Source organism: Sphaerodactylus townsendi, linkage group LG08 (genome assembly GCF_021028975.2).
Source record: "Sphaerodactylus townsendi isolate TG3544 linkage group LG08, MPM_Stown_v2.3, whole genome shotgun sequence".
NCBI lineage: Eukaryota > Metazoa > Chordata > Lepidosauria > Squamata > Sphaerodactylidae > Sphaerodactylus > Sphaerodactylus townsendi.
Genome location: NC_059432.1, coordinates 28,964,643 through 28,990,179, shown reverse-complemented (window position 1 = coordinate 28,990,179; position 25,537 = coordinate 28,964,643). Strand labels below are relative to the sequence as shown.

Below are 25,537 nucleotides of genomic sequence, written 5' to 3'. Positions count from 1 at the left end.
CCCTGGAGGTCGGAGGGTAGCGTGGGCATGTCCCTCCAGAGCAGCCGCCATCCCCCCCTCTGCCATCCCCCCAGCCGCTATCTCCCCTCTGCCCCACGGAGCAGAGAGGGTTTCCCTGCCAGGTGCCGCTGCCTCCTGGAATGTCTTTTGATTTGATGAGAAAAGAGTTAAATGTAAGCGGATGAGGCACAGATTTACAGTTCTGCAGTAGTACCAATAGGAATCAAGCTGACCTCTCAGATTGCCCAACTAGGATTCACTAAGAAGTTTAGGATAATGGACCCCCACAGGGCTGAACAGGAACACAGAAGTATTGTCACATTACATATGCTAATTTTTTTGCATTTCCTATCTTTATGGATACCTCCTAGCTCAGTGGTTCTCAACCTTTCTAATGCCGCGACCTTTAATACAGTTCCTCATGTTGTGGTGACCCCCAACCCTAACATTTATCCATTTTACAGATGGAGAACACTGATGCAGAGAGTCTTAGGCGACCCCTGTGAAAGGATTGTTCAACCCACAAAGGGGTCCCGACCCCCAGGTTGAGAACCACTGTCCTAGGTGATTTTTTGGGGTCAATTGAAGGCAACGATAAAATCTAAAATCTCATCTAACCTAGCTGATTAATTCACTTCATTTATACATCACCTTTCTTTCCAATGGGATTCAAAACAGCTTGCATCACTGTCCTCTCTATCTTATCTTCACAACAACCCTGTGAGGTAGGCTAGATCAAGAGCAGGCAACTGGTCTAAGATCTCTCAGCAAGCTTCCATGGTGGAATGGCAATTTGAATCTAGGCCTCCTAGATTTCAGTGTGACACCAACTGCTACACCATGCTGATGTACTTTTTGCATTGTATCTCTGCAACCTGACTCCAACTGGTCCTTCTTAGCAAACCCACCTCCAATTTTGTGATCTGCACATAATGGCTGATGACTTTCATTCCATCTGTATCTGAATAAGTAAATTCTGACTCCCAAAAGGTATAATTCTGCAACATTTTGTTGGTCCTAAAGGTGGAATGGACTTCAATTTAGCTCTACTACTTCTGACGAGCACAACTACTCACTTGAAATGTTCAATTAGGGACTGTGATGCAAGTTGGGATAGAAAGCCGTAGAGCAAAAACCATTCAGAAGTAGGGCCTGCGAAGGCAACCTAGCATGAATGGGTGTCTGAGAGCTGAGCCCTTGTTTTGCAAAATAACTGTAGTTAACGTAAAACATGGTTTCATTTATGTGCAAACCAGGCCAAGACTCTCTGCATCAGTGTTCTCCATCTGTAAAATGGATTAAATGTTAGGGTTGGAGGTCACCACAACATGAGGAACTGTATTAAAGGCATTAAGAAGGTTGGGAACCACTGCTATATAGCAACCCTGGCAGTGTTCACACCCTGGAGATGGTGGGACACAGTTCCTTACATAGATATTGTGCAATGACAGCATTAACTCCATTTAATGCACTGTTCTGAAGGAATCACTGGGATAAGAGAATGGAGAGGGAACCACCCACGTAACACATCAAATAATGTCTGTATTGTGTATATTTTCTTAACATTTGCACGTGCGTGTACTTTGAAGAAACAACACCTTCTTTGAAAGTTCACTGAAAAGATGCATTTGGTCTGTATGATTTGTATTACTTTGGTCTGGCTGGTATTTTATGTTTGCAAACTTGGCTATTAAATAAAGCAGAGTTGTCTTCATTAGCGTGTGTGTGTGTGTGTGTGCGTGCGTGCGTGCGTGCGTGCGTGTGTGCGTGTGTGCGCGTGTGTGCGTGTGTGCGTGTTTCCAGTAAGATATTGTATTTGAAGTGCCAAAAACAGCTATTGAAACTAATCACAAAAGACACTGCTGCCTATATGGACTTCAGAGCTGGTGTCTGAGCAACAGAAAAGATTACAAAGCAGCATGACGCTTTGCAAATTAAACCTTACCAGAATATCCATAAAATCTGCTGTTTTTCTTTTGCAATATAGCTTGCACATTTATAGCAGGCATACTGCAAAAACCAATAAAGTGACATTCTTTAGATATTTGTGGTTTGGCTGTGTGCAAACATCCTGCCAAACCTAGTACAAAATATAAGGGAATTCCTATGTTTATTCAGGGAGGTTCCAGTTGACAAGACTCTACTTAATGAGGGCTTTTCTATGCAGGCAATGGGGTAGCGCTGTTACAAACAGATTCACAAACTTTATTCGATAAATTTTTAGGGATTGTGGAGGACATACTAGACTAATTCTCACAGAACTAACAGTGCATCATGGAACATTACATTATATATACACAAACAAGCTATGGGATGCAACAAAAATTTTGCACTAAGTTGTAAAAACAGATTAGGATCGCCCTTCAGTAGTGCAGAAAGGCACAAGATCATTTTTGGTAAGAAAGGCTGTCTCAAAAACAAAGAATATCCTGATCCTGCACAACAAACACATTTCACGCTCATATTCTACAGTTTACGCATGAAACATTCTAGTCTCAACAGAATTCACAACACATTTTAATGTACAAATTCCAACATTCTTTTTTGCAACCGGACCCATGTTTGCCCCTAACATGTTAAAAGGCTGCATCTTTTTTTGAGAGAGAGACTCTAAAGTTGCAATTAAATCTTTCCACAAAAAAGAGGGGGGGGGTCCCTTATTCAGTAATGCACCTCATTCCATACTTTTGACTTCTCACTTTATTAGAGTGCATCTTCATTTGAAACTTTTATGTGCCATCATGCATAAGATAAGGTGAGAATGGATGTAAGTATGACCACATATTGATTAGCCAGTAATTTCCTGCCTGAAGTTGAACCCATCCTCCCACTAAGGGGTACCACAAAGGCATGGGGGCCAAAGGCTGGCATAAGAACAAGACACTGCTCCCCACAAAATGGATGCCTCTCCAAGGGTTTTGGGATCCACCTTGTGTCAAGCCAAGGCAGGAAGGCAGTTGGTTGATGAATTTTTTCTTTGGCCTTTAGATGTGCCTGGTTGAACTATGGGACTAGTTAATTCCCATTGTGTTAACCTAGGGTGGTTTAATCAGCACTCCAAGCAGACAATTTACTCCCTCTATATGTATCCATCCCAGCAATCAATCAGTATTCAAGAGAATAATCCAGACATTCTCGTAGGTAGTGATGACTCATCAAATGTCGCTTCTCTTTTTGTCAGAGCCCCAGAAAAGCAATAATTTTTTGTCTCTGGCTTTCCCGCCACCTTACTTCATACCACCTCAGGATCCTTTCTGGGGTATAAATTTTGGACCTCTAGCCATTCATGGGTGTGTGTGTGTCTTGGATCTGTTAATTAACCACCACTGGTATGTGAGCTTTCCCTTTTGCTCCTGGAAATGCTGATCATTTTCTTTTCTTTGTCACTGATTTCCCTGGACATCCCTTCAAGACTGGAAACTATCATCCACCCCTGAAACCCTACTTAACTTCCCCACTTTTCTCTTAGCTTTTGTACACTTTTTGTGCATGTTCATTGATTAAAATATATTTCTTGTTTTACTATTTTCATGTTTAATAAAATCAATTTCAATTATACAACTGCTGGCTCATTTGAGAGTTTTCATCCAGGATTATCCTGGTATGCATAGGATATCAATCTCAGTTCCGCCCTCTTGTTCTCTGTGCTCAGTTAATACCCAGCTAAAGTGGAGACTGCCTACTTCGGATAACAAGCTTGTGACAGGGACCCTAGGCATTATATGCAAGTAGCGTGACAACTAACTGCAGACTGGTATCCCAAACGATAAAAGAATTGGACCTCACAGAATAAGGGAGCAAGTATTTGCCATTTTAATGCCCAAAGCAAGTGCCCATCAAAAGCAGACAAAAATTCAAGTCCCTGAAACAGAAACACAGACAGATGTACAAGTAGTGCCCAACCAAGCAGCTGGGCTAAAGGTCCAGCAAATGGTCACATTGCCAATGAAGGAATGATGCAGCACAGGAACACAGACTTGAACCTGTTTTCTCATGAGAAGTCAAGTTAGTCAGATTCAAGGGAAGACCACAAGGCTGACATAGATTCAGGTGGAGGTGTATTAGTTCCCATTATCATCTGAGAGGGAGCTGAGTTAGCAAGCTAGGCCTGTATCCTGCCCAGGTGGCATCTATGGGTAACAGATGCTGTTTCAGTGGTGCAGAAGGTAGGTGCTGGAGCTTGAATGAAAGAAGTCCCGATTAGGAATCCTTTGAGCTCTATACCAGCACAAGCACATCACAATTTGTTGACTCGTTTCTTTTCTTCCTGTTCCAAGAGGCTTGGCTATCAAGCAATGTACAGCTCCTTCTCTTCAGTGAATTAGTTCAAAAATCCCCATGCGGGGGGGTGGGGACTGTGAACAGCAGGGCTGTAAAAGACAAGAATTGCAGTTTGTGACACTTCTATTTGTGCTCCACACAGAAGCCATTTACAACAGCCATAAAAGTGACCATTTACCCCTGGTTAATAGAGTTTAACAATAGATTTAATTGTAATTCAGTAATGTTTATTGTACAGTGTACAATCACTCCACCTCTTTGAAGAATCAAAAGTGTTTTTGTTTATGAGGAGAGCAAACATGTCTAATGAAAAATACATTAATTCATAGCTCTATGGTAGAGTCATTATATGCCAGTACTTAACATTAAAGGCCTACCACCTGCTAGTGTGACCCTTGTCTTTCCTTGGTTATTTAAACCGGCCAGAGGGAGGGCTAGCTGACAGAGCCCAAGAAGTAGTCAATACTTCTTTCCTTGAGAGTGGGGGGGGGGGGTGTTGTTCAATTGTGCAGTCTTAAAAAAGGTTGTGATGCACCAGTTTCTAAAGAAGCCCACTGTTGACCCAGGAGATATTAACAATTATCAGTCACCAATGTTCCATTCTTGAGTAAGGTCACTGAACTGGCAGTGACTGTAAAATGTCAAGCTTCCCTGGACTGTTCTGATCCTCTCCAATTTGGTTTTAGGTCTACCTATGGGATTAAACAGAGTTAGTCACCCTGGTGGGATTCTCTTGGACCTCTCAGCAATTTTTGATAACCATGATATCCTTCAAGATACCTTTCCAGACTGGGATTGGGAGGCACTGCTTTGCAGTTGTTCTGGTCCTACCTGGAAGGTAGGTTTTCAGAAGGTGGTACTGGGAGATTGATGCTGAGCCCCTTGGCCTTTGAGGTCCAGCAAAATGCAATCTTATCTTCTTTGTTCTTTAACCACTGGGTGAGATTGTGTGGAGATTTGGGCTGGAATCTTAAAAAAAACAGTTTTTAAGATGTGATTTTATTATACACTTGTTATTTGTTAAACACCTTGGTAGATCTGATGAGATTAGAAAGGTGAGGTATAAATTTCATAAAATACAGAAATGAATGAAAATTAAATCACTGGAAACTAGATTTTCTGAGGTCATGCTGTGCTAAACAATAACTAGTGATGTGAAACAACAAAATAGCACCTTGTCAAGGGTGATAAAATACTTCAACCAGCCTTGTTTAAGATAATACTGATGCTTATCCTAGAGCAGCTTGTTTAATAAGGCCACCTGATGGAAGGTAAACTCTGAACTCAGTATTTCCCAGTGAACAGGTCTAGTGATGGTAAAGGGAATGAAGGGTCAATTCTGTTTCAGTCCATGTATCCTTTTCAAAATGCAGACTGAATGGTTCCTTAGCTAAAAATAACTGCCCATAAAAAATTCTGTCTGCACAAGCTGGAGGAGGAGGTATTTGGACCTTGTTATTTTATTTTGGTTCTAATCTGTAATGTTGAATTATTACTGTAAGCTGCCTGGAATCAAGAGGACAGAAAAAAATAAATATTTCAATAAAGGAATTAAATAACTGGCCATTTTCTCCCGATATGTGCGGGACTCCAGCAACCTCACGTCATACAGTTCAAAGAAAGCCCTGTTGCTTGGTTTTGCTGACTGTAATGAAGTCAAGGTCTTAGCACACGTAACATGATAAAGGAAGTGTATATACAACAAAACCAAAATTCCCACTTTTACATTGGATTTTTTTTGCCTAGCACAAAAGTTATTCATTACTGCCTATGATGACTGAGGCTGAGATTAAGTTTGGGAGAGCCACTCTTATCTCACCTCAATCTCGGGTTCTTTTCCCTCCTATTAAACTCCAGACCAGCTGATTTCTCGAAGATTTATTGTAAAAGTTCAAAACAAAGAAATAAAACATAAATGCATTTAGAGAAATTGACCAGCTGAATGCTTCTTGTGGATCTCTTGGGACCTCCAGTCAAGAGGTGCTTCTCTTAGCTTAGCCCAGGGGTAGGGAACCTGCGGCTCTCCAGATGTTCAGGAACTACAATTCCCATCAGCCCCTACCAGCATGGCCAATTGGCCATGCTGACAGAGGCTGATGGGAATTGTAGTTCCTGAACATCTGGAGAGCCGCAGGTTCCCTACCCCTGGCTTAGCCCATGATAGAGTCACCTAGGCTTTGTTCCCTCACTCTCCAAGAAAACTTTTCCCGCTCGCCATGAGGTTTCCAAAACCTTTGAAGTTTCATCCTAGCACCTCTGCATAGTTTCCTGTCCTCCCTCCAGGAGATCAAAAGGCAAAGATGCTTTTCACAGTCATATGTGACTTCCCTTTACTGTAGCGATAGCATCTTCCATGACACGCCCCCTTTTGGGATGAAGTCTGTAAACTCCATGTTCACATACTTCAGCTTCCTAATAATACTGGTTGCCTAATATCACATGTTTCTAGCTAATACATAGTTCAACTAACTATTTTCCATCACACTGCCAATGAATAGAAATCTGCCAAAAAATGGTTGTGGATCAACTTGCCAAGAAAAAGGTTAAAAATGGATATTAACCCTTTCTATCAGTTGGGACTGCAGGGCATTCTCATTAGAGCTGAACTCCTAATGAAGAGCTACTTCATTAGGTATTTAGCTGCCTTAGCGGTAGGTATTTAGCTAGCTTTCATCTCCAGCAATTGGGCAAATGGTCTTGATGGGGAAAAAAAAAGACATCTTCGTAAAACGTTAATTGGCTCCCTCGTCCGTACCCACAGACAAGAAGGACTTGAAAGGTTCAATCTAAAACTGATTTATTCTACAAGACTCTTTCAGCTACTCAAATTAAAAATAGGTTGGCAGGACTTTTTTTTCCCAGTCTACTATTTATAATTCAATTCTTTCCAAAACATAAAACATTCATTGATTTGCATTATGAGTTAATGGCAGAGACCATTTGCATTTCTTGCCTAAAGCAGATCTATATGGAAAGTGTTGTATGGTCATGCTTTGGATTCCAGCAAGAACAGACACCTCTGCATTATTGCAGTTGAGATATTCAGAGGGTACACTACAGATCTGGCACATAGGAAATAAGGGATTCTTATTGACAAACATCACCCATTCAGATGGAGACAGTTCACATTAAGGGGCTTTTTCATGTTTCAACATCTATCTTGGATGCAGTTATTTTAATTATCTTTTGGCCTTTGGTTTTTAGCCTATGGCCCTGAACAGGTTGTTCCTAACCAGTCAGAGATAATTTTACAACTAATTTATCTGTTTGAACAGTATATTAAGTGCCAGTTAATACTGTGTTTATGTGAACTCACATTGACATGTGTATAATTTTGAACACTCAGTACAGGGTCCAAATATTAGATTATCTAGCAAAGTATCAGTACACATTCATTTTAATCAATCTCTACTAATGTGTTCCAAATACAATGTTAAAGGTTTAGAAATATACAAGAGTGCTGCAAAAGGCTTGCCATAGAAGTCTGCCTCCTGAAGCAGCTGACCTCTGTGTGCTTCTTTGGTCCATGGGTAGTCCACCAGGGTACCAGCCTACCCTGCAAGGATGGTGGGGAGGGGAGATGATCACAAATACTATTTCTGAAAATTCCATCTTAAGTTATTTAAATGCATCATCCAGTGGACCATTTCAAGACCATTAACTGTGACGAAGTGTTCATTAATTCTTGAACATTAGAAGATGCTTCACGCCTCAACTTTTTCCCTAGTCAAAACAAATTTAAGCGTGCATTCTCTCTCCGGGAAAAGTGTTCAATTTACTTCTAATAGATCCACTCCTATCTATTTTTTGCCTTTAAATCCTTACAGGATTGCCATAAGCTGGCTGTGACTTGATCACACTTTCCACCACCAGACAGGTTCATCCAGGTCAAAGAGACACACTTTCCTGTAGGCTTCTGTCAGACATTTCCTTGCTGAGACCTTTTCCCTCTTAACCAGGGGTCTTCAAACTATGGCCCTCCAGATGTTCATAGACTACAATTCCCATGAGCCCTACCACTTGGCCATGCTGGCAGGGGCTGATGGGAATTGTAGTCCATAGTTTGAAGACCCCTGCTCTTAACATTACAGCCGGGAGGGTGTGGGGGAGGAGGCAAGAACAGTCTTTGGGGCCTTTCTTTCCTGTCCCAAAGGAAACAATTAACAATTCAAATTGGAGATTAGAACCAGGGGGTATTCATTGAAAATGCTGGGGGGAAGAATTAGAACTAATAAAAGGAAACACTTCTTCACGCAACGTGTGATTGGTGTTTGGAATATGCTGCCACAGGAGGTGGTGATGGCCACTAACCTGGATAGCTTTAAAAAGGGCTTGGACAGATTTATGGAGGAGAAGTTGATCTATGGCTACCAATCTTGATCCTCCTTGATCTCAGATTGCAAATGCCTTAAAAGACCAGGTGATCGGGAGCAGTAGCAGCAGCAGCAGGCCATTGCTTTCACATCCTGCATGTGAGCTCCCAAAGGCACCTGGTGGGCCACTGCGAGTAGCAGAGTGCTGGACTAGATGGACTCTGGTCTGATCCAGCAGGCTAGTTCTATGTTCTTATGAGATCCCAATTTATTTAAATGCAAGTTCTACCATGAACCTGCAAGAAAGAGCTTAGTTTCACAAAGCTAGGGCACATGTATACACATTTTTGTTTTCTTGATGGGGTTAATACTAGAAGCTGGAGCCCTCTCATGCACATTTGCATTTATCATAAACATTTTACCATTGCCCTACCTGTGTGCTGTGCATCCAAAATGTTGCCTATAGGGGTGATTACCCAAATTATTGCCAGTGAAAGAACTATTCTAAGGATACTAGTGATTTTGACTAGATGTTGTAAGACTACTGGCCTTCAAAGTAGGACAAAAACTTACAGCACTAACCATCACAGTTAGGTATAAATGGATTTGAATGCAGAACTACAAATAGACTTATTATAAAGGAAGCAAATGAAAAGTAAGCAGGGCTGAGAATTATTAGGTACTGTTCGTTAAACATGGGAATACAATATGTTTAGACTCTGTACAACAGTATGTATTTTTATAATAATAATCTTCCAAACTAGTAACTCTTATTAGTATAATCATAAGAAAATTAGTATAATAAATTAGTATAATAATCTACAAATTAGCATAACAATCTTTCAAATAAGTAACAGAGGCAGTTTTAACAAATCTTTAGTTCTTGGATTTCCTCAACACAGTATGTCTTACTGCCGTTAACATTTTGTGATGCATATTAAAGATTTAAGAGTCTTCAGTAATATATTCTTAACCTAAATACAGTCAGAGTTTTAGATTCAATTGTTTTACCACCATTTTTTAAACATGCAAGTACTTGTGCGGTTCACGAAAGCCAGCAAAAATCAAGACTGGACACTAACTATCCTGGCTAGTTGGGTTACTGTATACTGTAATTCCCTGAAACACACTGAACACACTCTTTCTTCAATGCAATCCCCACTCTTGAACCTGAAAAATCCCACATTATAAAGGGGATCTGAGGTGCCTCTTGAAGATCAGATGGGCACCCTACAGTCCAAATATCAACAGAGAACAATTGAGAGAACAATTGAGGGCCTATGCAATTGACACAACATTCATCATGGCAGAGGTATGTCTGAGTTCAAATACGGTACATCTGAAAAAGTTAATTTCATAATTTCAGAAATGGGATGGCATTTACTAAATGTAACTATCTACTAGTATCTCAACTGCTGTATCAGTTCAGATGATGATTGAAAAATTTTATCCATGTAATTTCATTACATTAGGAAAGTTATTTCTTGCCCCACCCCCCTCCTTGAGAGTGCCTTCACTGCCAATATCACTAGTGAGAGAATGTCACATTGACAGTATTATTTCAACTAATTCACACAAGTGACCAGCTAATCAGTGAGATCTAAATCACAAGAGCACTTCTTATACTCAGCAGATAGTAATTAGTAGTGGAGAGCATACAAGAATTAAATGGATTTCCAAGGCTCATTTCCACACCTCAAAACCAAATCTACTGTGATTTCCACACCTCAAAACCAAATCTACTGTGAGCAACTAAAACACAATGCCGTTTTCTTGAAGATAGAAGGAAAAACAACAGTAGCATAAGCCAAGATGCAAAAAAAAATACTATGTCTGAAACGCAGCAGGGACAGGTTAAGGAAATATTTACTATCACATTTGCTACTGTTTCTTTTGCTTTCTAGACTTTTGCTACTGTTTCTTTTGCTTTCCTTTATACAAGAAAACACTGTAACTGAAAAACACAATACAACTTCTTCAAAAGATTCATGAAGGGAAAGAAGTATTTAGCCATTTTAATTTAAGCATCAATTACAGTGTTTTTTGTAAAGACCTTTAGTGTTAAAGGTCTTTACAATTCTAAAATGTCTCTAAATAAGTCTCTATGAGTATCTATCATAAAATAAATCTTCAGTAGTTTCACTTCACTGCTTGTTTTTCATTATTACATCCAATGCTTCACATTCACTAGATTTTATTCAACAATGGGCCAGCCAAACAGATAACCACTAATATGAGATGCACACTGAACACGCAAAAGCACCACCCTGTTGATGTTTCACTTGGACAAATGGACTTTCCGTGGATTTACAACAATCTTTAGTTCAAATCTATGCCCATGGTGGCGAACCTATGGCACTCCAGATGTTCAAGGACTACAATTCCCATCAGCCCCTGCCAGTGTGGCCAATTGGCCAGGCTGGCAGGGGCTGATGGGGATTGTAGTTTATGAACATCTGGAGTACCATAGGTTCGCCACCACTGTAAGTATTTTGGGCAATCAGTAAAAGAAGAAACCTAACACAAATCTCCTCAAGGAACAGGATTTCAGGTTTTCCTCAATTTCATTCAAGAATGATAATTTCCAGTGCACAAACTATTGAACATCAAGGTTACAACTAGCAGAAAAGTGTAGGAATTGTGATGATTCACTTTAGAAAATATTCTTATATACTGGATCAGTCTGAATAAGTGGGTACTTGCCTCTCACCACCCCCAGACTATTTTATGAGTAACTGATCATGGGTTCTAGGGTGAATAAACATCAAAGATTTTTTTTCATGCAAACACCGCAACAAAGAAATACAAGGCCTGGTGGTCCAAAAGAATTTGGAGATAATTATGAAATTACTGCAAAGTGAACTATCTGTTTATATATTTCTCACTGTAAAACTAATCTGAAAATTCATTATTCTAAAAATGAAACATTCATCAGGCTATAAATATTAAGATTATGCCAGCTAAAATGAGTCTTTATGTAGAAAACCGTGATTTAAATCAAGTCTTACTGACTAGAGATATAAATTATGATTTAAATTGATTTGATTTAAATCAAATGTATCCTGATTGGTTCGACATCAATTTTATTCTTTAGTTGCCTAAACACCTCAAACTGCCTTAAACTGAATCAAGTATGCTGCCAGCTAGTCCAGCATCATTTATACTGCCTGGTAGTCCATCAGACACTCCTTCCCAACTCTGCTCCCTGAGATTCTATCATAGGAGGGACCATTAATTGCGGGAAGCTTATTCATGCAACACAGGTCTTCCATCCCTGAACTATGCTCCTGCTAAGCGACTCTCTGCATATAGTGACTACATTTTTTACAAAAAGGTTTCTATACATATATGTTAACAAACTTCCAAATTAAGTTTCAATTCCCATCTCCTCCTAAAACTCCAGCATCTAAAATACATTCTTGCGTTCTATTTCTGAACACTGATTCTAAAGACTGCTGTTCCATCCTGCCTAATGTAAGAGTGACAAAGAAAAGGCATTTTGGCAAAAGTTCACGAGACCTTGCTGAGCTAGCCCTTCTGTTATATCATTAAGTCTCATGTACAATTAAGTTAATGACATCTGGAACCTCAATCCAAAGTGGCAGCATTATCTCTAAAGCAAGCAAGCAAGCGGTGAGGAGTATTCAAACATTACTGTGCATCTTAGCTTTCATTTCTCTTCTCTCAACTTCAGCCTCTGAAGATCTTCCTAAACATCATTCCTTCTGCTGTTTCAGCATTTTCAGATGATGCATAACACTAGCTCAGCCTGCGAATGCGCCAATCAGTGCTGCAGTTTTCCCTCTGGCATGCTACAGTAACAGCAGTTTATCAATAGGAAGCAACACTCATCCGTGCTAATACTTTAATTCAGAGATAGATTTTTTTCCAGTGCTAATTTGGATGAACTTTGCTTCTACGAACCCTTCTTTACAAAAAAAACCAAACACCCCTGCTTCATACAAGTTAACCCTTGCCTTCACAGTGCCCAAGTTTAAAATTTATGAGGATATTTTAGGAGAAAAAAAGAACAAAAATTATTCATATAATCAAATATAGAAAAGAATCTATTGTTGTTTGTAATACAAATACACTGAAACCAAGGATTTCCTACGTTCACCTTTGCAACAAACAGCTTCCCTTATAAAAAATTATTTGTGCATTTCCATACTACTACAAATTGTATTAGTCAGGCATGGTAAAAATAATATTCTCTTACTGAGGCAAGTCAAAAGGGTTTCTTCAAACATGCCAGACTATGTTTTTACCTCCAGCAGAACAAGACAGTCCTTTTGATAGGTTTGATTTAAAGAAAGCAAGTTGTTTCTATGCAATCTCAACATAGGCTAACTACTAGAATTCAGGTAAGCGACTCACACTTCTATGAAGTAGAGTTATTTCAAAAGAAGACCATCTCAATAAAATTTTACCCAGAGGCACAAGGCCAAACTGCAGCATAACTATGTGTATTCATATTACCTGCTTTGCATATGCAAGCTGACCCCAATGCTGTCTAGATGCCTAGAAATAAGATAAAATAATGAACATATTGAACGTATTGAACATAATGAACGTTCATTCACTATTTCACTGACAATTTGCCAAAGTGTTAAGTCTTACCCTCAGATTTATAACTATGTGCCTTTTGGCAGACTCCTATACTAACCTGAAGAGCAAATCTCAAGAAATGAACCTCATTCTACCTCCACACTCATTGTTTCTTAAAAGCTTGCCCTATCATTAAGAGGAGTCAACTCATTATTTATTTACAATACTGCTATCTGTGGAGGCGCTTAGCCAAGCTAAGGACTGCACCTGCAAGAAAGCAAGAGAAGACTGAGGAATAAGTAAAATAGAGCAACTCAACATTTAAGGAATAGCAAGGAGTACAAGAAGAAGAAGAAGAAGAAGAAGAAGAAGAAGAAGAAGAAGAAGAAGAAGAAGAAGAAGAAGAAGAAGAAGAAGAAGAAGAAGAAGAAGAAGAAGAAGAAGAAGAAGAAGAAGAAGAAGAAGAAGAAGAAGAAGGGAAGAAGAAGAAGAAGAAGGGAAGAGTTTCGATTTATATCGCCCTTTCTCTCCTGCAGGAGACTCAAAGGAGACTTACAATCTCCTTGCTCCTTCCCCCCTCACAACAAACACGCCTGTGAGGTAGGTGGGAGCTGAGAGAGCTATCCGAGAAGCTTTGTGAGCTAGCCCAAGGTCACACCCAGCTGGGGCGTGTGTGGGAGGTGTACAGGCTAATCCCCTGAATTCCCAGAGAAGCTCTCTTCACAGCTCCAGGCAGCAGAAGCTGGCCAGGGGAAATCAAACCCGGTTCCTCCAGATTAGATACACGAGCTCTTAACCTCCTACGCCACTGCTGCTCCTCATTAAGCACGTCATTCTAGACACATTGGAAGTAAATTTGGCCATATAAGGATCAAGAAATTAATTTGTCAAAATGTAGAGAAATAAGAGGGAAATCTACATATCAAAAATATTGCCAGGGAAACCCTCTTTACTTTATCTTCCTACCTCCCTTTGCAATCTGAAGAGATACAATCAACATATTATATAATGCTGCTGATCATGTACTTTGGCTTTCATTTTTGGCTTGCCTGTATTTCAAGTTGTGAAAGCTTCTAAATTTTACATGAACAAAACCAAGATTCTCACTTCCCACTGATGTACAATATTTTTACCCTTGCTACACCATGGCAAGCAAGAATTGTGCAGAACACACAAGGATACAGGCATAAGTACCACAGTTGAGATGAAAGGTTTTTCCACTGTAGTCCTACAAGGTAGCTACCCTACCAGCTTCTAACAATATTTGGACAATGCACCAATTATTCAGTGTCCATTTTAGAACTCTCTCAACAAGAATCTAATACTCACAAAACAATTTTTAAAACCTTGCTGCACAACATATCATCCATTCTTTTTAAACATTTATACAGCAGAATTCCATAGTCTTGCACTTTGTTGAATGCCTTTCATTGCTACTGGACATGGCTGTAATACCTTAAAAGTACCGCACTTCCTCCGTGAAGCAAAAACAAGCAGGCTGGGTCAGACTCATTCCTTGCAGTAATCTAATACTGGAGAAGAGAAAGCTGTAGAACAGCATGTTGCCACTCCTGCCAAAACAACTTCAACATTTTCATTCTCTGCAGCTCATCCTAGGCAATAAAGCCCCCCACTCTCTGTGATGATAATCCTGACCTTGCTAAGAGACAACACCACTCCCCCAACCCGAGGCAGTTCCTCAGCAACAGCAGCCACTTAACACAAGCCAGGACCAGATCCTACAACAAACTCCAATGCCACATTTGTTCCCATAGTCCAGTGGTGGCGAACCTTTGGCACTCCAGATGTTATGGACTACAATTCCCATCAGCCCCTGCCAATTGGCCATGCTGGGAGGGGCTGATGGGAATTGTAGTCCATAACATCTGGAGTGCCAAAGGTTCGCCACTACGGCCATAGTCACTCAATCAGCACTATCATGGGGCACAGTAACATCAGCTATACCAGCAAGGACTCAGACATCCCAGCAAAATAGTTGTCGCTACATGCCAACCAAAGGCCTTCTGGTCAAATAGGTAGACCTCAGTGCAAAGGAATAAACACATATCTGACATTTTAAAAATGGCAGCATTCAAAACTGGCAGAAGAACATTTCAGTCTCCCAGGATACTCAACTGCTAACCTGAACATCACTTTGCTTCAAACATGTGGACACTAACGGGAGATTTGTTAAATGCAAGAGAAACAGGCTGCAATTCTTGTGTGCAAAAAACTTAGTTGACAAGATAAAAGTGATGATTCTGTTTAGCAGTAATTGGGGATAACAGCATTTCATTCCTTTTAAAAATTAGATTGATGTTTACAGTGAGTTAATTTTTTTTGCCTGCCTTCTAACCCAGATTAATATAATCAAACCTGTTGTAAACTCTTATTTCACTGGCTTTTGACCCAACTGTTTATCTTTTTTTCTCCCTCTGTGTCCATATGTATATCTTCCAACTAAAGAAACATGTCATGCATTTGATGAAGTGGGCTCTAGTCCACAAGCTTTTCTTTCATAATAAACCTATTAGACTTAAAGGTGCCAGAAACACTCCTTTCTGATTTTATGGATGGTTTTAGAGTCGTTTTATTCTTCCCAGAAGGAAGAATAATCAATGGCTGCAGCATGGAGCTTCACCAATGCAAACGCAGATTAACACAGAACTCTTCAAGTGAGTACACAGTACTATGTACAATATGAAAGGTCACACTAATGAAATATAGCATATAGCAACTGGTCATAAGGCAGGCCTGGAACTTCATAACCCACTGCCAATAGCTGAATTTACATTGTAACTGCTTATCAGAGATCACAAAAATTAAGACGCCATAGCAACGACACTGACTGTTGCCAACTAGATATCAGTAAATTACTAGGACAGACTACACACATACACCCACCGGAGATCGGACAGTACTGACTTTTTCCTTACTGATTAACTCTAGAATTTTACATACACCAATGGAGGTAGGAAGCAGGGCCTGATTTTTGTCAAGCCTGCAAGCGTTTCATTCCAACCTCACCTACAGGTATATTTTCAAGAAGGTGAAGTCAATCCCAGGTTACTGCTGAGTGTGCCCATATAACTTGCAATCACATGCATGACTGGAACAAGTTTTTACACATACTATTAAAATATTGTAAAGGTGTATTGCAAATGAGTCATACATATACCACAAAGGCCAAAGATGTTGAAGACTTCCAGACTGTTGAAGAAAACAAAAAGAATTCTTTAAAAAAAATCTTACTACATGGGATAAAATTTGTGTTTAAATTCTGAGAGTATTTTCTTTTGCCACAGCAAATTTTACAGTAGACTTCCCAGAGGCAATACCTTAAACAGAAGTAGAGTATTACACTCTGCACCATATAAAGATGTTAGTTCAGTCAGTTGAGGGGCAGCAGTTGAGAAAATTATATGCTTCCACATTAGAATATAGTCCCCAAAAATATGGGAATTATCATTATTTTCACGCACTTGTGTCGAAACCATTATTTTGTGCATTATTGAGCATGGTACTTTGATATAAGAGCATTTTTGATGTCAAAATGTATTTTTACATTCAAACTTGCAAACAGATGGGGGAGGAGGTGGAAGATGGGAGATGGGATATTTTGAGGTGGAAGAATGCCAGACAACTGGGTACAGCATACTCTTCAAGCTTGTGTAGTGGCCCAGAAATGTAGTGTAAGTCTAAGTACAATTATGCAGCATAATCAGAATATTAATATATTTTGAAGCAGGATATGTTTTGGAAAAATCACAAGCCTACTGTTACATACTGAATATTTCAACGCGCGAAACTTACTGCATCTTTCATCCATTTCTTAGTACCATTCAGGTTTTGCAAACTTAACAACTTCAATTAATTTTATTCCAGTCCCAAATCACTAACCCATGCCTATACTTCCCAAACTACCTGTTATCAAAGAAAGCATGATTATAAAGTTATATATTTCCCACTTCTTTCTACAGGCACTTGATTTATTGCCAAACACTTATCAATAGAACTTCAGCTTCATCTATGCTAGTTCGCTCATTTTAAGAGTTCTCTGTTAAAACATTTGTAAGTTTCTCTCAGAATCACACAAATGTAATTATATTAATGCTAAAGTTCTCTGCTATTTTATGATCATGAGACCTTCACACATACAAGCTATCCTCTTTTTTCTTTCAGTTGTTTCAAAACCTTTACAAATATTACTCTACTAATTCTATACAGCTAAATACCAGCAGTATGACAAACACTGCTTAAGTTCCATTACAGGTGTAATTGCAGTATCAGAATCCGCATTGAGTCCAAAGTGGTGGTAGACTATATGGTCCAAAACGCACTCATCCCTCTTTAAAACAAAGTTTTTTCTGTTGTGGAACAAGTTCATCCCATCACACCAACCCAGTCACAGAGCCAAACGCAGCTTTTAAAACGTTTTTGTTTGTCGCTCCAAGAGATTCACCCAAACACAATACCTTGGAGAACTTCTGGCACTGAACCATTCAGAATTCTTGATAACTTGTTGGTTCTAAAATTTTAGTGTTTTTTAAATTGCTACCATTCAACTCACACAGCAATCCCAGCACAGTGACTTGACAGTGGCAAGCTCATAATGCCACATCGCTGGGCACTACAGCTGAGCTCATTAGAGATCCAGAGAGACTTTTCTTAAGCCTTTTAACTTGTTTGTGTGTTACAGCACTCAAAGATGCACATATTTGCACTTGCAATATCCTCTTCAAATTCTTACATAGCCACTTCTAGACAATTCAGTTTAAGCCAAACCTTTCGACAAATGAATATAAAATAGAACCAGAACAGATAAGTGGCCATTCAGTATTTATTAAGTTAAATGCAAATGAAAACTGAGAATGCCCAGTATTTATTCAGCAGTTTTAGATTTAGCAGCTAGTAGAAAAATAGAGACTTATCACGTGAGTTGCTAAAAATTGTTTTGAGTACTCATCATCAGAACTACAGCAGATCAAATACAAATAGCATGACAGTGCTTCATGGTTCCAACAAACATTCTCTAAACTGGGGAAGGAAAAATTCTGATGAGCTGGTCACCCAGGTGTCTGTTCCATCCCAGCACGATAGTTGGCAATGTTTACAATAGTTTGCCAGCCATGTTCTTGTTCTCTAATAGTCACTTACAACTATTATGATTATATTCTCCCTTTACCCTTTTATTTATAAAAAACACTAACTTGAAAATAAACTTACTGACGACTTCTTATCACTGCAGACACTTCGTCCACCACTAAACGATGGTCTCGTGCAGTGGTGGGATCCAAAAATTTTAATAACAGGTTCCAATGGTGGTGGGATTCAAACAGTGGCACAGCCACACACACGCACCTCCAGTCCCTATTGGGCAGGGAGGTTGCTTTAGTAACCCCTTCTCAGCACTCAGAAAAAATTAGTAACCACTTCCAGAGAAGTGGTGAGAACTGGTTGGACCCCACCTCTGGTCTCGAGCCAGTGGAAATAGAAGTAAGGCAAAGGAACGGGAATAAAGCAGCAAGCACACTCAGAAAGCAGTGATGCAGGGGAAAGTAGAATTCAGAGCAGCTGGAAGACCCCATTGCTCCCTTCTCTCCCAACAGCACAGGGAACCCCCTGCCAGTCAGTATAATGAATCTTGCAACCCTTCTATGATTCCAAAGATCCACTAAGAACACAAATAGTACTAATCCCTTCAACAACCTAGCTGCCAATCCCAGCCGTTCTCATTACACACCTCTAAAACCAAATGAAGGAGAGGGGAAGGACTCCCACTGGAACAATCTTTACCTCATTCCATAGAGTGTAAAATGAAACAGCTGGCTTCACAAACATGGTTGTCTGTGCTAATGCACAAGCAGACAGTTTTTGCAGGGGAGGAGGGGAAGGGAGTAAGTATAGCCAGTGAGGGCTGATCTCAAGAAGTTACCTAATAAGAAATGTCTACTAGAGAAATGGGAAACCTGGAGAAGGCTAATGAGTGACAGAAAGACAGCAACTGGCAGCAACTGGCAGAACAAACAGCCACACTGCAAGGAACATCCAAGTAAAAAATTAGTATATAATCACATTCCTTGTTCTCTTCCTCCTTTTAGGCACACAGCGCTGTTCTCTTCACAACATACGTTTTAGATTTACAAAGCTCTTTGTCTGTAATTTTTAGTTTTGTACATGAAATAGCAGCCACCAATTCCTGTATCGCAGTTCACTACTGCGTGTATGAACCAGAAAATGTACACCAGGGAGAAAGGTGGTATCAGTTCAGAAATAACTTTCAGCCATTAGGCAGACAAAATTGTTATATACACATTTGTACAGAGCAAGCACACGACAAGTACAAACATACAAGAATGGTTGCAAGTCTGTTAGACTTTGGAAGTACACACATTTAAAATGCGTGGTTAAAAAGTTTTTTGATCACAACCATACCATTATTGTATTTTTATTATACAAAAAAAGATACTTTTCTTGCAACATAAGATGTTCATATACTCATTCTGTCCGTTTATGTGTATGTAAAGTGCCATCAAGTCATAGCCGACTTATGTTAATCCAACAGGGTTTTCAAGGCAAGCGACTAACAGAGCAGGCTGGCCATTGTCTTTCTCTACACCACAACCCTGGTATTCTTTGTTGGTACACCGTTTAAGCACTAATCAGGGCCAACCCTGCTTCGCGTCTGAGATCTGACAAGATCAATCTGGCCTGGGCCATTCTGGAAGTTCACATATATAACTGGTAATCTTTTTAACTGGCAGGGAGAAAAAGTTAAACAGTGATCATAATATGCAACAATGTATGTAGGTGTTGTCATTCCCCTGAGAAGTGGAATCAATGTACAAAAATCTCCAAATGAGTAGCGAAAAAATAAACCACTAGCTTGCAAAACAATAGGTCAGACCATTGTCACTGTGTATAACTGAAATGTTCACACGAACCCATGATATAGTACAGTCAGCTATATCACGGTGTGCATATAGGATCTACTTATATCAAGTAGCCTCCTCACATCAGAATCTTCTTATACATGTAAGATTAAATGGAAGTCAGCTCCATATAATCCTCTGAACCTCTGATCAGATCTTTAACCATTTAGTTACTGTTTTCAACGTTATATTACCACCAGCTCAAAAATATTGCTAAACACTCCAATTCATCCACTAGGAGGTGACAGTTCCCTAGTAAACAGAAACTCTGGCGACACATCTGTTGAGCTCTCACAATACATCTGCTAATTGAATTAACTGTTAGCTGCAAAGCAAGTCTTCGAGAGTATGTCTGCCTGCAAATTTACTTTTAGCCCCAAGTCCTGCGCCAAGTGGAGTTGTGGGAAAGTTCTTGCACAAATAAAAAGACAAAGAGACGAGGAAAGTAATAAAATTATTTTAGAACAAAAGCAATGAGGAAGCCATCCCTACACACCATCCCTACTCCTAATACCCTTTCATCTCCAGTACTACAGCAGATGTGTTACATCACAGGTGTCAAACTCGCGGCCCTCCAGATGTTATGGACTACAGTTCCCATCATCCCCTGCCGGCATCATGCTGGCAGGGGATGATGGGAACTGTAGTCCATAACATCTGGAGGGCCGCGAGTTTGACACCTATGTGTTACATGAATGCAAGAGAAAACAGTTACTGCACTACATGCAAAAATCAGAGGCAATCAAGATGCAAATCTGGATCCATTATAGTTCCTATATGGATGCTTCCTCGTGGGCATATAGCAGTGGTTCTCAACCTGGGGGTCGGGACCCCTTTGGGGGTCGAACGACTCTTTCACAGGGGTCGCCTAAGACTCTCTGCATCAGTGTTCTCCATCTGTAAAATGGATAAATGTTAGGGTTGGGGGTCACCACAACATGAGGAACTGGATTAAAGGGTCGTGGCATTAGGAAGGCTGAGAACCACAGGAACGCCGAAACCAAACGCATTCTTCATGTCATGATCTGCTGGAGCAGAAGCGTTTTTATACTGTACAAATAAGCTGATGAAGGCCATCCTGCAAAGAAGAGCCAGGCAGGCTGAGGAAAAAACGGCACATGCTTGGCCACAGCTCTGTTTGTTGTTGCCTGGAAACAAAGTAAATAAAAGAAGCTCACTGGCATCATTTCTTTCTTTATATTCATTACAGGAACAACAGCATACCTAAGTGGCAGTGACCTATGCCACTCACAAGGGCAAACCAAACTTGCTTTACTAAAGTACAACTAGCGTCCATCCGTAGGTGATAAAACAGCAGTATCCACTCTATCACTCTGATTTCTCCAACCTAAGTGCAGCCAGGTCAAGTGGATGAGGCTGTTTCACATGACAGCCCCAGTTAAAGATTTGTGGACAAGTCAAGGACCTCTGGCAGGCTTCTAGCACATACTATACCAAACGAACTACAGAAATGACAAAATTTTGACCATGTATAACCTGAAAGATCAATGGAAGGTACCATTTGTTGTGTATACAGGATGACTGCTCCCAGAAACCTAATATAACCTTGAAACCAAATGAAGAGCATTTTTAAAAATACAGCAAAGAGGTTATCCTTGAATATGATTGTAGCAAGGAAGATACAAACAAACTGCATGAAGATATAACTTTCTATAGTTCACCTATGGTTCTTCAAATATCTGCTGAACATAATAAATACTTCTGTATGGCCACTCTCACCAAACACAACTTTCCTAACAGTTTAGGCAGAGTTACAAAGTCCGTTTGTGGACAACTGAGATTAGCATCATATAGAAAGTCTTTCATCAAAAGGGCTTTCTTTTTACAATCTGATACAGGGGCAGTGCAGTCCTTCACAGAGTTAAGCCTACAGCACACAAACTGAGCACATAGGATGCCACCAAAAACCTCTTTCTCCAACTGTTTTACACTGTTATCACTCACTTCAGCCAACTAATGTTTTGCTACTAGAACATGAAAGGCGATGAACAAAGCATACAGAATTGGAGTAAGTTGTGCTTTCTCTCTGAGGAAGCTGTCAAGTATTGCAATATAATCCCCTTGCAATTTTGCAACGTTTCTTTTTTTCAGCGGCTGGTTAATATGTCAAGAGTGCAGATTTTTAAAGTTTTCCAGCTTCTCCAGCTGGAAATTACAAGGACTGCTTTATAGGAACAGATCTTCAGTTCATACCATGTACAACTCAACAGCTAGCTGAAAATTCATTTCTGCATAGTAGTCTCACAAACCATGTCACATGAAAAAGATCCCATTGGGGGGGGGGGAGCAAAACAGAAGTAATACAGTAGTCAAAAATTAACTTATTCTTGAATTTAGTTGCATTTTCAGTATTCATAAAGAGAACTATAAGTGTTTCTAAATTGGCAGAATAAAACATTCAAAGTTATAGATTTGGTAAAACTGTGAAAAATACACTGTGGGCATCCTCCTTCTATCTTAAGAATGACTACAGCCTATGTTTGATTAACTTGATCTGCTCATCTTAATGAAACATGAGCAGCAACTTTAGACCATGGAAGACAAACCAAGAATTTGGACAGACTGTAGAGAACCCTTTAGGGAATTTTCAGGAGTGCATGGGCACACACACAAGCTAGCATAAACAATGTGCAAGCTTGCAATACGACTTTACCAAACGCATACTGAATCCCCTGAAGAGTGAATCCCCAGTGTGATGAACATCAACAGTGTAATTAAATGTAACCTTAAAGAAGAGGAAGGCAACTAGGAAGACCAAACTGTTAAGAACAGAGGGATTGAGGCTTCTGCAACAAGCATTAAATGCACATGCCCCTCTAACTGAACTATGGGCTTAGTGGCACTGTGTGGAGTAAACAAACTTTCAGATTACCTGGCCATTCATTCCGGCCTTAACTGATGGCTTGCTCGTTAAGGTACACCGATGTACTTTTTGCATTTGACAGCTTGACACCTCCAACTCCAACAGGGGAGAGGAGTTGCACATATTCCGCATTCAGGCCACCCTGGCTGCATTGACTATGCTTCTAACAAATAACTTTACCCGGAGAAGGGGGGGGGGGGGTGAGAGAGAGACCGCACTTCTCCCACAACTGTGAGGAATCACTGGCTGCTGGCTGGCACTCAGTCACAATATTGATCGAAGGACCTTGAGGGCCGGGGGACCCTGTGCCATCCCTCATCTCCCTTTCTCAATCAAGGAGAGAGCAATGACAGGACCGGCATCTTCCCCAGCCTCTGGAATGAAGCGAAATTGGGGTGAAGCCAATGCCCCATGAGCTTCCCCAGGGAAAAATGCACCCCACCCACCAGCACCCCGCCTGTCAATCAGCCAAGTTCAGCCAGCCGCACGCGAGGAGGTCCGCCGGGGCTGTGCTGGGCTAAGGAGGGATGCAACACCGGGGCGAGGGATCTTCCTCCAAGTCACTGCAGCAGCGGCGGCATCTCCCTGCTCCGCCTCTGCTCCCCGCACGCCGCAGCGGCCGCTCTGCTTTTTCCCCTCTGCCTTTCCGCATTGGGCTGCTGAAGGCGCCGGAGAGGAGGAGGAGGGAACCCCAGCGGGGAAAGGAGGAAGGAAAGCGGGAAGGGGGTCGCCCTTGCAGCGAGCGGGCGGTCCCTCCGCCGTCGGGGCGGACTCTGCGCGAGGACTGGGCTGGGCTCCCGGCCGGAGGCGAGGAAAGAAGGGCGGCACCGCCAGCCTCGTCCCGCGCTCTCCCCCGCCGGGTCCCAGCCTCGGCACCACCTGCTCGCTCTCCACCCGCGCGGGGACTCACCGTTCTGTGTCGCGGCGGCTGCTGGCGGTGCCTGCCCAGCGCTGGGAAGCAGCCGGCGGCTGTCAGCGCCGCCGCCGCCCCTCCTCCGCCTCCGCCGGGAGTCCGGGAGAGGAGGAGGAGCAGCAGCGATCTGCCCGCGGTGGCCGCCATCGCTCGACTGGAAGTCGCCCCGCGCTCCGGCAGGCAGCGCTGCGGGGGTTGCCGGAAGGGGGCGGGGAGGAGTCTCCCCTCGCCTCCGCCCCTTCTCTCCGCCCCACCCCCGCGCCCGACCGTCAGCCAATCGCGCGGCCCTCCCCGCTGAAGGGCGCGGGCACCGCTTGTCACTCCTACTGCCTCCGCCGTCCACCAATGGCCTGGGCGCATCGAATTAGGGAGGCGGAACAAGAACAGTTGGAAAGCTGTCTGTCATAGGAGGGGAGTGGGCCAGGTCTACTTTGTGGAACCACATTGTTCAGGTGAAGATGGGTTGCAGGTTATAGTTTGGCATGGCGGTGAGACTTAATGAATCTTTTTAGTGAGGAAGGGACCAGTGCTAGGTAATAAGCCACAACTGTCAAACTCTTATGCAGAACTGGTCTGGTGGATTTTGTTCCTAACGTTTCGGCTGCATCTGTGACTGGCATCTTCAGAGGTGTTATGCAGAAGGTTCTCCAGGAACAAAGCAACTGCCCCCTGAAAGGCAAGAAAAGTATGTGGGAAAATGGATGTCTTTGGCAACAGGATTTATTGATAGTTTACTTTGGTGTCATGGAAGAGCATAGTGTTCCCTCTCATGCAACTAGTTGCAGACTGAAGCGCCAAGCATTTGCAGTCGATTTTTTTGAGAAGCACTGGCCTCTTCTGCGCATGCAAGAATAATACACTTTCAATCCACTTTCACAATTGTTTGTAAGTGGATTTTGCTGTTCCGCACAGCTGCAAAGTGCATTGAAAGTGCATTATTCTGCATGTGCCGAAGAGGCCACTGAATTACTGTGCAAAAAATGCAATGCATGCAGGTCAGTTCTATTAGATGGTTGACGCACTGAGGCACATTCTGCACAGCATGTTTATAACGGGTTGCAATTGTAATAAATGAACTGGTTTTCCATGGAAAATGAATTCAGTTATAACGATTGCAACTCATTATAAATATGCTGTGCAGAATGAGCCTGAGTTTCAGCAGTAGAGCCAGTTTCACTTCGGGTGAGGAACTGACTTGTAAAGGGAACCGGGAGGAAGACATCCTGGTGTAGCAACAGGGACTTGCAGAACATCCCCTTTTCAAGGCTTTAGAAACGGTTTGTGTAAGACTTTTGTGAGAAGCAAGTTAAAGTTAGTTGGATGTGGACTTTTGTTCAGATCTCAGCACAGTTCTGGGTTCTGCCCAGGGCAAGCCACTGTCTTTCAGTTTACGTTCCTGACTGTTATATGGGGCAAGAATAATGACTCAGCCAGGTCTATAATTGTAAGCATTAATATCCCACTGAAAGAACACTATCTAAATAGAGTCTAGGATAATGTAAATCTAAATAATATATAACATTGCTGCTGGATTCCTCCAGCAATATTCCACTGAGACTAAGAAAATCCTCAGGATCTTCCAGTTTTTTCCATGAATTCTTGGTTTGTATGATTTGTTTTCCGGTGTATATCCCTCCACATTTAAAAAATATTTAAAACATCAAAA

General features: G+C 41.3%; 1 protein-coding gene across 3 annotated transcripts in view; it reads right to left on the bottom strand.

Annotated features, from left to right (window-relative positions):
* MCU (mitochondrial calcium uniporter) overlaps positions 1-24,065 on the bottom strand; it is a 126,308-nt gene extending 102,243 nt beyond the window's left edge. For 2 of the 3 annotated variants that reach the window (XR_007245288.1, XM_048506183.1), the window contains exon 1: positions 23,869-24,065. Coding sequence is in view for 1 of the 3 variants with exons in the window: in XM_048506183.1 (XP_048362140.1) it covers positions 23,869-24,018 (150 nt within the window). In the remaining 2 variants the exon portion in view is untranslated. Of the gene's footprint in view, positions 1-18,938; positions 18,975-23,868 lie in introns of those variants that run through there. The other variant, XM_048506184.1, reaches the window with a different exon arrangement.
* Positions 24,066-25,537: the final 1,472 nt, after the last annotated feature.